General features: G+C 37.8%; 1 protein-coding gene across 8 annotated transcripts in view; it reads right to left on the reverse strand.

The window, feature by feature from the left end:
* The window catches only part of RECK (reversion inducing cysteine rich protein with kazal motifs), an 87,594-nt gene that overhangs the window by 45,004 nt on the left and 25,766 nt on the right, over nucleotides 1-16,824 (reverse strand). For 5 of the 8 annotated variants that reach the window (XM_034967414.3, XM_034967415.3, XM_057298716.2 and 2 more), the window contains 2 exons: nucleotides 15,518-15,603; nucleotides 13,780-13,827 (listed from right to left, as the gene is read on the reverse strand). In XM_034967414.3, the coding sequence (XP_034823305.1) occupies nucleotides 13,780-13,827; nucleotides 15,518-15,603 (134 nt within the window). Of the gene's footprint in view, nucleotides 1-12,532; nucleotides 12,635-13,779; nucleotides 13,828-15,517; nucleotides 15,604-16,824 lie in introns of those variants that run through there. The other 3 variants (XM_055092046.2, XM_055092048.2, XM_055092049.2) reach the window with 2 other exon arrangements.

Below are 16,824 nucleotides of genomic sequence, written 5' to 3' on the forward strand. Positions count from 1 at the left end.
TCACCCAGTATGAATTCTTTCTGCTAGAGACTCCATCAAGCAATATAACAGGAGTGAAAAAGTAAATATTCTTAGTGCTCATTAACAATGATCTTGTTTATATCTCTCTTCATTCATGTTTCCTTCTTTTAGTGTGACTTTTCAGTTATGCATTATAGATAACTCTCTATTTAAATGGATTCACTGGACTCAGGAACACTTTTAAAATGATCTAAATCAATATTAAAAAGTAGTCAGCTACCAGCTGGGCGAGGTGGCTCACACCTGTAATCCCAGCACTCTGGGAGGCCGAGGTGGGAGGATCACCTGAGGTCGAGAGTTCGAGACCAGCCTGAAAAACATGGAGAAACCCTGTCTCTACTGAAAATACAAAATTAGCCGGGCGTGGTGGTGCACGCCTGTAATCCTAGCTACTCAGGAGGCTGAGGCAAGAGAATCACTTGAACCTGGGAGGCGGAGGTTGCAGTGAGCCGAGATCATGCCACTACACTCCAGCCTGGGAAACAAGAGCGAAACTCTGTCTCAAAATAAATAAATAAATAAACAAATAAACAAACAAACAAATAATAAAATAAAATAAAATAAAGGTAGTCGGCTACCAACTTTCTAGCCCTCTGACTGGATGAATGCAATTCTCATTGCTCTTTTCTTTCTAATAAGATCTTTGTTCCCTTTGGTTTGGCTTTTTTTGACCTTGTACCTGAATAAATATGTTTGATATCTTGGTGGCTATCTTGGGTTGCATGGCCTGATTTTCTAGTATTTGATATTTTTCTAGTTATTTTTGAACTTTCCACAGAAGTGGTTTTCAACTAGGGGTGATTTTGCTTCCCATGGTACATTTGGCAGTGCCTGGAGACATTTTTGGTTATCACAACTGAGGGGTGGGGAGTGCTACTGGCATCTGGTGAGTAGAGGCCAGGCACACTGCTAAGCATCCTACACTGCACAGGACAGTCTCCCTCCCCCAAAAGATTATCCAGGCCAAAATGCCAGTGGTGCCAAGACTGATAAACTCTGCTCTAGAGACTTATACATTTGTTCAACCTGGATGTTTAAAAAACTGACCTTACAAATAAATGTCACTGTGGTTCAGCCTGTGGATCACTTAGCTTCAGGGAGAGGTACTACTAAAGGAGATAAAACCTGCGAAATGTGAGAAATCATCTAGTCCAACTTCCTTATTTAATAGAAGTCAGAGGCCAAGGCCTAGAAAGGGGAAATACTTATGGACAATAGCTTTTACTCACAACAGGGGCTGGCAAACTATGGCACACAAGCCAAATCTTGCCTGCCACCTGTTTTTGGAAATAAAGTTTTTATTGGAAGACAGACATGCCCATTCATTTACATACTTTTAAAATTTTAATTATTTTTTTCATTTACATACTTTTTTAAATTAAAAAAAATTTTTTAAGACACAGGGTTTTGCTATGTTGCCCAGGTTGGCCTCCACTCTGCTGCCTCCCAAGTACCTGCGACTATGGGTGCATGCCGGCTTATTTAGATATTTTATATGGCTACCTCACGCTAAGCACACTTCTATGGCAAAGTTGAATAGACAGAGAGTGAATGATCTCCAAGCCTAAAATATTTGCTGTCTGGCCCCTTACAGAAAAAGTCTCCCAATACCTGAAGAAAAAGGAAAACGGCACAGTTGCTTCCCTTGATGTCACATCCAGAGTTCAGAGATGTTCTTCAAGCATCTCTTATTTCTCTTGATGTTCATTAATAGACCTTTCGTGCCTAAGTTTACCTGAATTTGTTGAACTAATCTTTTCTATTTTCACATGGCAGCATCATGTGAAAATTACCATTAACCACTAACACTTTAGTGTTAATAAATACCTTCTTGCCTTTTTACCCATTTTAAGGTTTAAAAGAATGTTCCTTCATTCCAGTATACCAGCATTTGATGAATAAATTCTGTTACACCTATCATGATTTAATAGACTGATCATATCTCCCTCTTTGATGAATGACTCCTAAATTTACTATATGTAACTCTATCTTTTTACCACTTTAATACTGCTGATTAGTCTGAGAGGGCTTAGGACATACACATAATGAGTTATAGGATTAACTTAATAGTTTCTTCATTTCTTACGTCAGCCTGTCTTGAAGTCTTAGCTAGTCAATTTTTAAGTCTTTCAAAAGTCTGCCATCTGACTTTTGAAAGGTAACTTTCTGACTTTTGGAGGTAACTGAGGGTTCGTATTCACTCCTATGGAGCCTCTTTTGACCTGCTTACCAATACCACACCCAATGTGCCCCCATATAACTGCTCCCTCTCCCTCCCCTACTCATGTTAGTCAAGAATAGGTCAAAACTATAGGGGTGCTGAGGTGAGGATCTACCATAACCTCAAAGATGCAAAGAACATGTCAGCATACTGGAGTTGACAGGGTCTCAAGAGAACTTCAAATCCAAAAGCTGTCACTATCTAGTTGGAGAGCCAGATATGTATAAGCAAGCAAAGGGCACAGCCAGGGCTGGAACCCAGACTGCCCTGCCAGTGCTCTTCCATGACACTGCACTGAGAATAGTCTGGATTGTTTTTCTCAATGCAGCCAATGCAAGGTTGAATGTTTGTTCACAGAGTAATCTATTTAACCAGTCCCCTATTTTTAAAATCAGTTCCTTAAATTGTAACCAAAAAAGGTCACCATTTTCTTGAGGTTAATATTATTTTCCTTAAAAATATTTTGATCCTAAAAAAATTTTTTTTGATCCTAAAATCTTTCCTCTGGTAGCTGCTCTCAATAACTAGTTCCCTGCCCTACTCTCGCGATTAAATTCCTGAATATTTGACAATTAGTACTCCCAAGCTGGTAGATGTCAGCTCCAATATATTACTAGGTGGGGGTGTGTTAGGATGGATTCAGGAAGAGGGAATTCCAGGTAGTACAAGCCCTTTGATCCACTGTTGGGAGCATATGAACTGTGGGCAAACCTGGCACAAAAACAGAGTAAATCAAAGTTGAGGGAACCCTATGTGATCCTTCATGCCACACTGGTTTTCCTTTTGGTGGGGAAGACCCTTTGGGTGCACCTGGGAAGTAGACTCTGCTGGTCCAACCTCTAGCCCAGAAGTTCGCTCTGCAATTTATTTTCTGCCACTTCAGTGACCCTTTTCTATTGATTTTTAAAATAGGAAACTGGTTAAATAGATTAATCTATGAACAAACATTCAACCTTGCTTTGGGTGCATTCAGAAGAGAGAAATCCAAATAGTCCATTGCAATACAGTGAGACAAGACTATTCTCACAACGCAGTGTCATGGAAGAGCACTGGTAGGGGAGTCTGGGTTCTAGCCCTGGCTCTGCCCTTTGCTTGCTACGTATATCTGGCTGTCCAATTTGATTTGGCTTTTGGATTTGAAAAAAATCGTTCATTCCTCCATTTGTCCACTTGTTTCAATCCTTTCTCTGTCCACTGCCCTTTTACTACTGACTACTCCAGCTCTCTCTCATTTTCATCAATGATAAAGATGATGACAACAAAACACTGATCATATGAATCTTGTAAAAAAAAATTACAGGTTTGAATTTTGGATGATTTAGTTACTTTTGGACAAAGACCCAAAAGAGCACATTTTATTAACTGTTATGTTAATGTTTTATATGCCCAGTACTTTCTACTTAACTATGCTATTACTTAAAAGTAAAGGGGCTACTTTGTTTCTAAGGCCTCAATAAATAAAAATCTGTTTCCTTTTCACAGATGGGTTGAAATTTCTTCCAGTTTAAAGTTTCGCATTTCATAGAAGAAATCCAGCTTATGAAATGCTAAGTAGGAGAGGTTAAATATAACTGTTCTTTAAAAACATAAATGTTTTTAAACCTCTACAAGGTGTTTTTTCCTTGTGGATACCATGAATGTCAAAAAGTACAGATGACTAGAATATGTAAGGAGTTTAATGTCATGACTTGGAAATATCACTAAACAAGTGATTCTTAAATTTCTTCAGCCTTCCAAATAATGTGTCATTTCAACAGATATGCAAATAAAAATGAACACTCAAAACAGAAATGAGCTTTATAGGTCTAGACTGCTCAGAAAAATTTGCTCATTATCACCACAGGGCACCCAACCAGCTGGAAGCAAATTCACTGGCAAGTAACATCTGCAGAGAAACACAAGGTCTAGAAGACAGCCTAGCACAGAGTATGTGCTTGTGGTGAACTGACTACAGTAATGGCCCCAATTTTTCACATTTCCTTATATCTATTTATTGTACAGTAACTCTGGCCTTAGCCATGTGACTTGCCTTGCTTTGGCCTAGTGGACACTAGCAAGCTTGGAGTAAGCAGTTGCCTGAACTACACTTGCATGTTTCCACTTTCTCTCTTGGACTCCTGCCACCACCACGTGAACATGCCTGAGCTAGTCTGCTAAAGGGAGGGGAAAACATGGAGAAGATCTGAGCTGACTTAGCCAAGGGCTTCCTAAAGCAGGCAGCCCCAGGCTGACCTGCCATCTGATTGTAGACAGATGAGTGCGCCCAGCTGGAATCAGCTAAGCCTGGCCAGAGCAGAACTGCCTAGTAAGCTCTTAGATTTGTGAGAAATAATAAATTGTTACTGTTTTAAGCTATGGAGTTTTGGGATGGTTTACTATACAACATTATTGGGATAATAGATAGTACTCAGAATGAAAACATTCTCCACAGTACAGTAGAAAATGAGCACTTTCTCCATGCATTCCAAGAGTGTAAGACATTTACACAGAGTTTCCACGTAAAGCTGATATACTGTGTTACAAAGAACCTTGAATAACTCTGTTCTCCAGAGTGGGAAAAAGTCTATAAAATTTTTCTATCTATAAAAGTACTGACTGTAGCACTTTGTTACAGGCAACAGCTTTCTGCTCATCCTTTAAGTCTTACCTGCTCTGTGAAAGACTTCCCCATTTCCCTAGGCAGGGTTTTTTCCTCCAGGCTCCAATACATTCTAGCAATGTACTTGTCTCACTGTATTGTAATGGACTATTTGGATTTCTCTCTTCCCATGGACTAACTATGAGCTTCTTGCAGACTAAATCCTTTCATTTTTGTACCCTGAGAACAATGCCTGATACATATTAAATATATTGGTTCAGTGTGTATCAGTTCAATGAATGTTAAGTGAATGAATGACAGAGACAAAGATAATTATATGAACTCTGTCCCAGGAACTCAGGGATTAGTTTAAAAAGAGACATGTAAACATAGTTATGCTATAGAGCGACAAATGCTATAATAAAGCATGCAAAGGGCTTAGAAGTAGTGATCAATTTTATGTGTGTAGAGAGAAGATGAATGGGCAGGAAAGGCTTTAAAGTGGTACCATTTAAACCAGGATTTAAGGCAAAGGTTACTCTAGTTCAACAGAGGTAGTGATGTTCTGGAACCAGCTTTTTTTGTGGGGGGTGGTTGTGGAGAAAATCTGGATTTGCAGTATTTGCTGATGTTCACGGTGCAAATACCTCCACCCATGGCTGATTTTAAGTTACAAGCTGGCTTGCAAAATCCCTGAATATTTAACAAGCAGTACTCCCTAGCTGGTAGGGAGCTGGTATTGCCAGCTCCAATATACTATACTTTTTGTTCCAAGATTCAGAAGAAGGAATTCCAGGTGGAACAATTTGTACAACTACAACTAACAAATAAAACAACAGGGTCAATCTGGGAAACTATAAGGAGCATGCTGCTTAAATGTAACAGAGAGAAGAACCAGGAGCTAGACTGAGAAAAGCTTGGGATACTGGGCTGAGGAGCATGAGCTGTGTTCTATAGGGAAGCAACTGAAGGGTTTAAGGAAGGTAGTGACATGGATCAAATTTGGTCTTTAAAGAGATTAATCTAGAAGTGGATATAGTAGATAAGAGGAGAAATTAGACACAGGAAAACTAGTTTGGCAGCTATTATAGGTATCCAGAAAAGTGGCAGAAAGACCTAAGCTAAGGCAATACCTGAGGATCTGAAAGGGAGACTGATTTAAGGTACATTTAGAAGGCAACTCTTTAGGCTTGAGAGACAGTAATTTGCAGGAGGTGATGAGAAAGAGGAAAGAGTAGACAATACCTCTCAGGCATTTAAGTTGATGTGCCTGGAAGGATCATATTGGTACAACCAAACAAGAAATGCAAGAAAAATCATAAGTTTTGTTTTGGGATGGATGTGTGTGTGTGTGTGTGTGTGTCTGTGTGTGTGTTGCTGTTTAGGGGTGGAAGGGAGGGAAGGGGAGGCAGAAAAGGTAGAGAAAGTAATAATCAATTTGGTTGATTAAAAATCAATCAATTTTGGTTTGATTGTTTGTTGTTCCAAGGAAACATCAAAAGTACATGTATCCAATAGTGTTCAGGAGCTCAAAAAAAAAGGTTAGCAATGAAGATTCTGAAGTTGTCAGCATATAAGAACAATTAAATCTATGGGAGATGAGATTGCTTAAGGGGAAAACCTTGGCCACTTAAGATGAGACCAGGTCACAATCTAATCTGATTTGATCAAATTCCCTTTTGGAATGATCTCGTTCAGGTGACTTCTGAGAAGAATGAACTGGAAAAGGAAATACACTAGCAGCAAGGAGACTAAATAGGAGTTACTCCCTTCCCCCAACTACAAAACAAATAGGACAAACCAAAACAACATACAAAGTTTAATACTATCTTAAGCCAGTACTGCAGGACCTAATAGGTTTCGCTCTTTTTGGAGCTCATCAGCTGCAGGTAACGGCTCAAATCTACTCTGATACAGTATACCGGTATAGCATTTTACCATTTATAAAGCCTCTCATTCATAGTCTTCTATTTACTATATCCTGGCAATTCTTGAAGTTGCCTCAGCATAAACTAAAAGATGCTTTACTTTTAGGTCCTGAGGGCTTTGCTGGGGCAAAGTATCACACGATTCCTCTTGTTAAAATCCCTAAAAGCTGACTGGGCAAGGAACAAAACTGTCCATAGCCTAGGCTGTGATCTGCCACAACTAGATGGTCTCCTCTATTCTTAGAACCACTGCAGTACAGATCCAATCACACTGAAGCTCAGGAGGCTTCTAGCTGTCCAGAGAATCCTGTTGGTCCTGATATCCCTGCTCCTCTTATCTCTAAATTGGGCTAATTTTTCATCCCTTTTCCTTTATGCTTCTGGTAGTAAATCTAGAACCAAAGTTAATTTGAAAGAAAAAGAAACAAAATAAAATTAATAGATACACAGAAATCTTTAAGCAGAACATTTTATTGTGACATTTCCTGAGGAAACAGTATACAGTCTGGGTAGACATACATAAATATACACCAAACACTGGCATCCAGGGGCAGAACAAAGGGTATAGTAAACTACCATTTGTGGTAAAGGAGGGTAGAGGAGGACTATACATATATATATTTACTTTCATATGCAGAAAATATCTCAAATATCTCTAGTAACTTTAGGAACTGGATGGCTGTGGGAAACATAATTCATTGTATACCATTTTGAATTTTGAACAATGTGAAAATCCCAAAATTAAAATTTAACACATACCTGCACCATTCTATACATTTAGCTGTGTACTGATAGGTGGGACTAACAGAAGACAGAATCCTCAACAGTCTTAATTTTAGCATTCTCACAGAACCAGAGCCCCATGGCAGAACAATATTTTAGTTGTATTGGCAACTGTTTAGTTTAAAACTTAACTGCCTTAAGACTAAAAAAAAAGTTAGTCCTCACAAAAATACCCCCTACTAACTTTCCTTCATAGTTTCTCACCTTCCTTAATGATATAACATCAAAAAAGTGTATTGAAGAAAGCTAGCAAAGAAAGGAGAGACATGAAAATGACATTTCTGAAAATATAAAGAAAAGCTTAGAGAAGAATCTGTGAAAGAAGGAAGAAACAAGTAAAAAAATATAAAACGTATGATGGCAAATTTGTAGCATTGTACTTCAGTGGCTCACACAGCAAATGTAAAGGCATTTATATTTATGGCCATTATGTTAAGAGAATGGCAGGTAAGGTCTGCCATTAAAGGTATAAAATGGATTTACAAACTTCAAACTAAAATTTATCTCATCACTTTATAGCCATTGCCAGTCTCTGGGAATTCATCGGCCTCATATTACCTTAATGAAGCTTATTGTGACATTCAAGAAAGAAAATTAACCATCAACAACCAAAAAATTTTTTAAATCATAATTTTGGTGGCTAGAAGAAAATGTTCACAGCCAACCTGTGAACGAAGACTATGCAAAAAGAATCTACACTGTATTTCACACCCCCTGGAAAACATGAACTCATTTTTCCTTTAGTTCTAATCAGCCAATGTGCACAAGTATGGCTATTCCTATGGTTTACAGCCAGCATCTGTTCTGACTGTTGGTGCCTATGTAACTACAGCTGCTGAATACTTTGAATATCATCTCTGGTTGTAGCTTCACAACACATTCATGAACCTCATGTGGCCTAACCAATACTTTTAGGTAGGCCAAAGGACAAAGCCTGTGAAAAGGCAGAGAACCTAGAACTGAGCATGTCCATGATACTTGAACATGCCCATAAAGGAGTTATCAAGCTAATGGTTGATTTGGATAGCTCCTACAGGCTAGGGTCTGGTGGCCCCACAATCAAAACAAGTGTGATTCTCAAAAGAAGTACTCTTAAGTAGTGAAGGATATATTATTTCTTAGGTATTCATCAGAATAAGAGAGCTACAGAGTTGGAAGAGAGATCATCAAATCTCCTGTCTGTTGCAAAAATCCCCTTCACATGATGAATCCAGTAAGTCTTTACTTGAACATTTCCAGTGATAGGAAGTTATCTGTTTTTGGAATATCTCATTCCATTTTGATCAATTTCAGATCAGTATCTGGCTCCTTCTTTTCTAGTTCCCTAAAGAAACTCAGCTCTCTACTCTCTATTTTTTTTTTTCAAAAGAATAGATTATTTTAGATTCTATTAGATTCTAAAAGATTCTATTCTCTTTCAAAACCCAGCTCTCTATTCTTTTTACACTTTCTATTCTATGGAGCTTTCATTCACTCCAAGGTTCAAGGGTTACTTCAAGATTGACTGTGGGCATGATAATTCTCCTCATCTTTAGTCTGGATTCCTAATCACCTCTGAGATATGGGTCTTTTAATGTAAAGACCCTAACACACCATATGCTTCAATTTCTTCAAATTCCTTTCCCAACATAAATGCTACTGCTACTATGTTTTAATTATTTTTTAAAAATCCAGTAATACATTACTATTGTTTTAAAAATCTGTGTCCTAATTTACCCACTTTCTATTTTCACATTCTCTTTTGCATCTCAAATAATTTTCTGTCTGAAGTAGATATTTTAGAACTTCCTTTACAGAGAATTTCTAGAAAGGCTCCACTAATGCAATTTTGTTTTAGCTGTTTAGAAATAGCTTAATTTTGCCTTTCTTGAAATACATTTTTGCTGGATATAGAATGCTAGATTGATAGTTACTTTCTTTTGGAACCATTTAGGAATCATTCTACTGTCTTCTGGCTTCCTCTGTTGCTACTGGGAAATCAGTCGTTGGTCTTCTTTGAAGGCAATGCCTTTTTTTCTGACTACTTTTAAGATCTTTGGCTATGATGTCTGTCTATAATATGTGGATTTTTTTTCCTTTGATCCTGCTGGGTATTTGTAGGGCTTCTTTAAACACTGCTCCTGCCCATCCTATTTATTTTTCTTCTAGTACTCCAGTTAGAGAGGATTTTCTCACTCTATCGTTCCTGTGTCCTAAACTATTTTTCAGCCCCATGCCCCTCTGTGTTTCTTTTCCATATAATTTCTTTAGTTCTATCTTCTAATTTACTTTCTTTGCTGTACCTAAACTATTATAACACCCATCCATTGTGTTTGTATTTCAATTATATTGTTCTGGAAATTCTCTTCGATTCTTTTTCAAGTATGCTTGCTCTTCTTCTTCTTTTTTTTTTTTTTTTTTTTGCAACCTCCACCTCCAGGTTCAAGTGATTCTCCTACTTCAGCCTCCCAAGTAGCTGGGATTTACAGGTGTGCACCACCACACCCAGCTAATTTTTGTATTTTTAGTAGAGACGGGGTTTCATCATGTTAGCCAAGCTGGTCTCAAACTCCTGACGTCAGGTGATCCACCCGCCTCAGCCTCCCGAAGTGCTGGGATTACAGGTGTGAGCCATCGCACCCGGCCTGCTCTTCATATGTGTAAGCCTATTTTATTTCTTAAACATATTAAACATTTTAATCTGCATCTGATCATTTCTATATCTGAAGTATCTTTAGGTCTGATTCTATTCACCATTGTTCCTGTTGGCTTTTATTTAACAAATCATGTTTTCTGGCGAGTTCTGTGACTTTTTTTTATTATGAACTGCTTATTTTTCCTTAGGACTTTATCCGTGGAAATCCCAAGAGGTCTGAAATACAAGATCAGTTCCTCCAGAGAGGATCTGTGTTACCTTTTCTCAAGCATCTGAGGGCCACTACCATTTCAGAACCACTTGAAATAAATTCTCAGCTTGAGGTTTTACAAACACTCACTTGATACGAATTTGGGCTGCAAACTCATGGGAAGACCAGCTTAGGGTTATGAATTTTCAATGGAATAAGACTAACGTTGGAGAGAAGCAGTTTTCCTTGCAGATCCCCCTGGAAAGGAAGATGAGCATATTTCCTGGTCACCCTAATACTAAGCGTATAGTCCCTTTGGAATCCCAAATTTATTGGTGGGAAGGGAAGGGGATTTCACTTAGATTTTCCACCTTCAATCAGAACCCAGGATTTGTCTCCTGACTTCTGAGCCTCGTGAAGCTACAAAGCTATAAAAATTGATTCAGCAAATGCCCTCAAAGCTAATGCCTTCTTTACTGCTCTTTACTTCTCTGGATTCCTGCCTTCATTTAGTTTTTGGCTTGAGCATTCCGTATTTTCTTTCCAGCAAATTCATCTAGCATTTTAAGTTATTTTCACCTGGAGGACTGGTCCAGGTAGCAAACCTGCCCTATTGCCAGAAAGAGAAGTTTTAACTAGTACCTTTAAGTATAGAAGAATAGTAAATGAATGCCAGGAAACTAGGCTTAAAAGATTAGATTATCTCCCTGAATACCATCTATATTCAATCCATCATAACGAATCTTGCTGATGGATTCTGCCTTTGAATCTCTGATTTATTCTTGAATATTTGACTCTATTACTATTATCCTAGTCTGGGATTTATTATCTCTTTTTAGCTAAGCTAGAGGGGTTTGTGGGATCTAAAACTTAGCCTGCACAGGATTATGAATTTAAGTTTCTAAAATATTGGCTTTGTTATTTGTTATATATTGGTCTCCTTTTACAGAACCTTCATCATCACCCTCTCATTAATAATGAGTTGAGCCTCAAAATGCTATCTTTTTAGGATTTGGTCCCACTTTACCTATCTGAGCATAGACTTGCAGCCCAAAATAGGTCTGTCTTCTCTTTTCCTCCTGCATAAGCCATGTGCATTTTTGATAACATACCTTTGATCCACAGTCTTAGGTCTTTAGGTCTTTACCCAAATTATACCAATCCTTTCAGGCCTCTCTCATTTGCAACGTTTTTCCTGATAACTCCAAACATTCTTGCTCTGCTTTCTTATTTCCCTGAGCCCTTATGTGTGCAGTATATATTTTAATTAGCCTGACTCAATTAGATATAATTCTTTAGTATTTGGAGTTATGCTAAAAGTTGCTTAATCAGAATTCTAAACTAAGTCTGCTTCCAGTTAATGCTGTTTCTAATATATAAAACTCTCAGTATTCAACAGGTACTTGTTAATTTGCATAAGAAAAAAACCAGACTCTATAAAATCTGATGTAACAATGCTTTATATTAAACTGGTTTATCTTAGGTTGGCTAGAACAAGACAAAATCTTAAATGGCATTAAAATTTTAAAACTTTAAGTAAATTTCTTAGCAAATCCCTTCAAAAGGAACTCTACAACAGCTTACCAAAAAAGAAAAACATTAGCTCCTCCAAATGTAATTACTCATTCTCTGAAACTCAAATCAAACTATACATAAAACCACTCTCCGGGGTAAATGCTACCCTTAAAATTGAAAGCCTATAGAAATGGCTCATACATCTACAAGTTCATCCCAGGGACCATTCCAGTGTTAAGGAAAAGATACTAAAAGCCTGGTTCATAAATTATTCTGATGTTGATAAACAACCAGTCCAGTTAAAATAGGCTATATTACACCAAATTTACCCAATTCACTTTATAACAAATAGCTTTTATGTCTAGACTAGACTTCAACAATCATGACAGTGACTGTTATATGAGGTTTATAATGCAGAACCCTTCCTGCATTAAAGTACTCTTATCTCTATTTTCGTTTCTAAATAACATGTAAGAAATCAAATTGAGTCTTATATTGAAGAATTTGTGGGATCAACTTTTAATATAAAAACAAAAGGATCCTTTTGCCATACAGATTTTTGGAAAATGGTTGCTTAATTCTAGGCCAAATTAGGGAAGATAGACTGGGAAAAGTAAACTATTCTTAGTATTTCTATCATAGGACAGTTTGTCTCTCTTACCTTTCCTGTCTCGTCCTTCATCAACACATACTGGCAGACTTCCTAGGGCAATGCAGAAATCCAGACAAGAGAAGGAAGCACACTAAAATAACGGAGGACAGGCTATGGAAGATGGACAGTGTCAGACATCATGTAGGAGAAAAGAAGGAATTATCACAGTTAGCCACTTTGTTCAAGAGAAACTAAAACTGGTTATTTCAAAGATAGAGAGATAAGAAAATAAAGATCTTTTACTTCTCTGTAGCAGGGCTCCTTTCAATAAGAACGGAGGAGAGCTATAATTTGGAAATTTGTCTTCAGAGGAACAGATACAACTTAGCAAACAGTACAAAGGAACAAAAGATAAATAAGACTGTCAAGTTTAAAAATAAGAGATACAGGCTTTGAGAAAAGAAAAAAAATAAAAACTATAACCTAGAAGTAGTTAAGAGAGTTATTCTACCTTCTCCAAGAAAACACAGCAATAGGAATCCCAATGTTTGTATATAAAAATGGTGCATGAGATATATGCACTTAAGTATCCTTAATTACATAGCCTTACACTACAAAAAACTGTAATATTGTCACATTTAAGAACAGAGTTCTAGAAAATGAACAAAGTAGCCCCAATGAGGAGGTTTTTTCATATCAGGCACAATCTTCTGCACATATTTGTATGGTGTAAAATACTTCCGCTATACCTCTGCCTTAATATGTACCCCATCTAGATACCAGTGTTAGAAATCCCACTATTGAGATGAGAGTCCTTCAGATTTAATATAGCTTTTGTAACTTAGTATTTTTTCCCCCAAATGCAAGATTCTAGGAAAGTCTGAGCTATTCACACTAACCCTGTGATTTTCTTTCTTTTATTACTTTTCTTTATGATTAGAGGTAGTTTATAGAAATGAATACCACCTGGATGGGTCAAGAGATAGGAGATGAGACAAAAGAGAACATGAAACATGAGAAAAACTATTTCACAACCTTGGGTACAACTAGTTGCTTTGTTATAAAAATATTATAGGTTAAATCCTTTGTATGTGAGATTTAGGCATTTCTTTAAAATTAATACTTCATTTCAACAAAAATCAACTAAAATCATAACATTTCCGAACACAGTAAATGACATTTTTGTCAATGCAAAATTTTCTGTAAGGTAAAAGGGAAGTTGTATAAAAATAAATTCATTTAAAAAATTTAAGTAATTTTGTTAATTCTGATAACATCTGAATAGGCTATCCACATTTGTTAAATAAAATGCATACCTCATATTCTTTTCTGCAAACTTTGGAAATATCATTCTTTGAAGATGCCTAAAAACCAACAAATTTCTCCATTAATTTATTATACATGCTATTCAGCACAGGGCAAAAAGAACATAAATTAGCATTTGTTAATTACTGATATAGTATCCTTTATTTCATCAAGGAAAACCTTATGTTCAAATATTTTAAATTTCCTAAAATACAACAAACAAATTTCATGCAATTTCTTTAAAACAAACATAATCTGTAGGGCTACTCAATATTCTAGAGCTTTGCTCTAACTTTTATGGCTTTAATTTCACATACCAACACAGTCCTTTTGTTATTTCAGAAACTAGATGTCTTTGAAGGAAATTGTAAATCAGAGGACTTTTTTTTTTTTTTTTTTTTTTAGCTGAATTCCACTCTGTAGCAAATTTTCTTGTGAAGCTCTGCCAGGGCACTTACATTTTGCTTTTTCTTTAACTCTTCACATTCTAAACTTTCATTCTGAACTTGCTGAGTATATAATGGGGGGGCAACTAAATAGGGAAGAGGTACTATGCCAGGCATTTAACAAGTTATTTTTGTGTAAGTCTCTTAACAAGTTTATAAAGAAGATACTAACCCCTCTACAGATGAGGAAACTGGTGCTTAGAGAAGTAGCAAGCTATTTGCCATATTTAAGTATATACTTTCTATATAAAAGAAGCCAAAAAAAAATCTGCTGAGGGGTGGCTGTTTTTCCACGAGTCAGTTTCCATTCCAGAGCTGTGAGCTCTGGTTCCTTGCTCCATTCTTCCTGTTCTATCACCTAGGCCAGTGCAATTTAGAACAGGCCAGCTGATGAGGACAGGGAGAGCAAGAAGAAGAATGGGCCAGCAACTGTTTTACAACTCACAAAACCCATTATACTTCAAATCCTCTGCAACTCAGCTTCACCTCAATGCCTGGAGGACAGCAGCAGACAGCTAGGTCATGTGCTGCCCAGACTGTTGCTCAGGCTATAGGATAGTCGTCTCTGTGAAAGTGAAGGTGATACCATATCTCATATACTCTTATCTGAGATAAGTCCCTAGAAGAAGAAAATAAGAGAAGGCTTTCCAACTGTGGTTTCAGGTCCATCTAACCACTTCTAGTTTCCCAGTTAAGTCTATTTCTGCCACTTGCAGTAGAGGAACCAAGAGGCTAGTTTTTCCTCTCTGAAAAACCACTACTAAAACATACAAAGTGAGGACAAACTCAGGCACCTAAGCTGAATTGGGGCAGAACTATATCAAATCAAAGATAAGTAATAACTCGGTGTATGAGTCAGATTCATCTTAGGAGCAGAGAAGGGATATAAGAACACACTCAGGGTAAAGCCATGATGAAACAGAGAAAAGGAGATGAAAAAATGAGCCAACTGTGTCAAATGTTCTCATCCAAGCATAGCCTACATTTACCCAGCCATCATCAGCATTGATTCAGCATGATTGCAGGCAAAGTATGGATGACCTAAATTCCTATAATATTCTTTCTTGCATGACAGAGACAAGGAACGATAAGAAAGAATAAAAGAAGGCTGAGGCCATATGCAGCAGCCATAAATAAAAAAACAGCAAGTCTAAAAGGAAATGGTCTATACAAAAAATGCTAAATTTGCAGTTTTTACGGGTTACCTCTGCAAAGCTAGGAGGTGGGCAAGGCCCAAGACATATGCACAGCTAAAACCAAACTGCACTCCATGATGTTTGAGAGCCTGACTGCCCAGTGTTACCTGCTTGCATGCCTGTCGACACTCCAAGGCAATAGCCAGTTCACAGCAGCCTAAGCCAACCCAGCCATCAGACTTCTTAAACACACCTTAAAAACAAAATGTTTAAATGTTTTGGTCATAAGTAGCAATAAAAACAGATAGCATGCCAGATGTTTCAAGGCTACTACTAAAAGTCAAAGCAGGTGTCCATAAGAAAACTGGTTCAGACAGCAGGGCCTCAAAATTATTAAGGACCTCCCTTTACCCTTACTTCCACTGCTATCAGTCTCTTTCAAAGTCCCTCACAGCATAATTATCAGGTCTTTTGTTTTTTCTCTTTTCCCTCCCACCCTAAATGCTCTTTAAGTCATTCTCACTCTTGGGTAGGTAACATCTTTACCAGAGGACGTACAAGGGAAGGAAAGCAAGGAAGAGAGCTTTCTTACTGTTAGACTGTTAATCAGAGGCAAAGATTTTAATTTAACATAAGCAAACTAACAAGAAAGGGCACAAGTATTACTGTATTCAAAACAGTAAATACCTAGAATAGCATAAAATTCATGATCCTGTTTAAAAACTGATACTTAGTAAATAGGGGCAATTTTTGTGAGTCAGGTATATCTGGCTTTGATGGGCACATTTAATCATGGGGCAAAATGACCATGTATTATTCTGGTTCAATTTATGTTCAGCAGTGACTCTTCCAACCAAATGATTGTGAAACTGAAAGATGATAAAATTATAAAAAGTGTTCTAATTTTTTTTTTGAGATGGAGTCTTGCTCTGTCGCCCAGGCTGGAGTGCGGTGGCGCGATCTTGGCTCACTGCAACCTCCGCCTCCCAGGTCCAAGCAATTCTCCTGCCTCAGCCTCCTGAGTAGCTGGGACTACAGGCGTCTGCCACCATGCCCGGCTAATTTTTGTAATTTTAGTAGAGATGGGATTTCACCATGTTGACCAGGCTGGTCTTGAACTCCTGACCTCAGGTAATGTGCTTGCCTTGACCTCCCAAACTGCTGGGATTACAGGTGTAAGCGACCACGCCCGGGCTTCCAATTTGCTTTTAAACTCCTTTTGCAATCATAAATGTCAGTGAATGAATCCTAAGGCAAAAGTAGGAGATAGGGCCAGGCTCAGTGGCTCCCACCTGTAATCCCAGCACTTTGGGAGGCCAAAGCGGGCAGATCACTTGAGGTCACGAGATCAAGACCAGTCTGGCCAACATGGTGAACCCCCATCTATACTAAAAATCCAAAAATTAGCTGGGCATGGTGGCACACACCTGTAGTCCAAACTACTCGGGAGGGTGAGGTGGGAGAACTGCTTGAA

The sequence above is a fragment of the Pan paniscus genome, chromosome 11 (genome assembly GCF_029289425.2).
Source record: "Pan paniscus chromosome 11, NHGRI_mPanPan1-v2.0_pri, whole genome shotgun sequence".
NCBI lineage: Eukaryota > Metazoa > Chordata > Mammalia > Primates > Hominidae > Pan > Pan paniscus.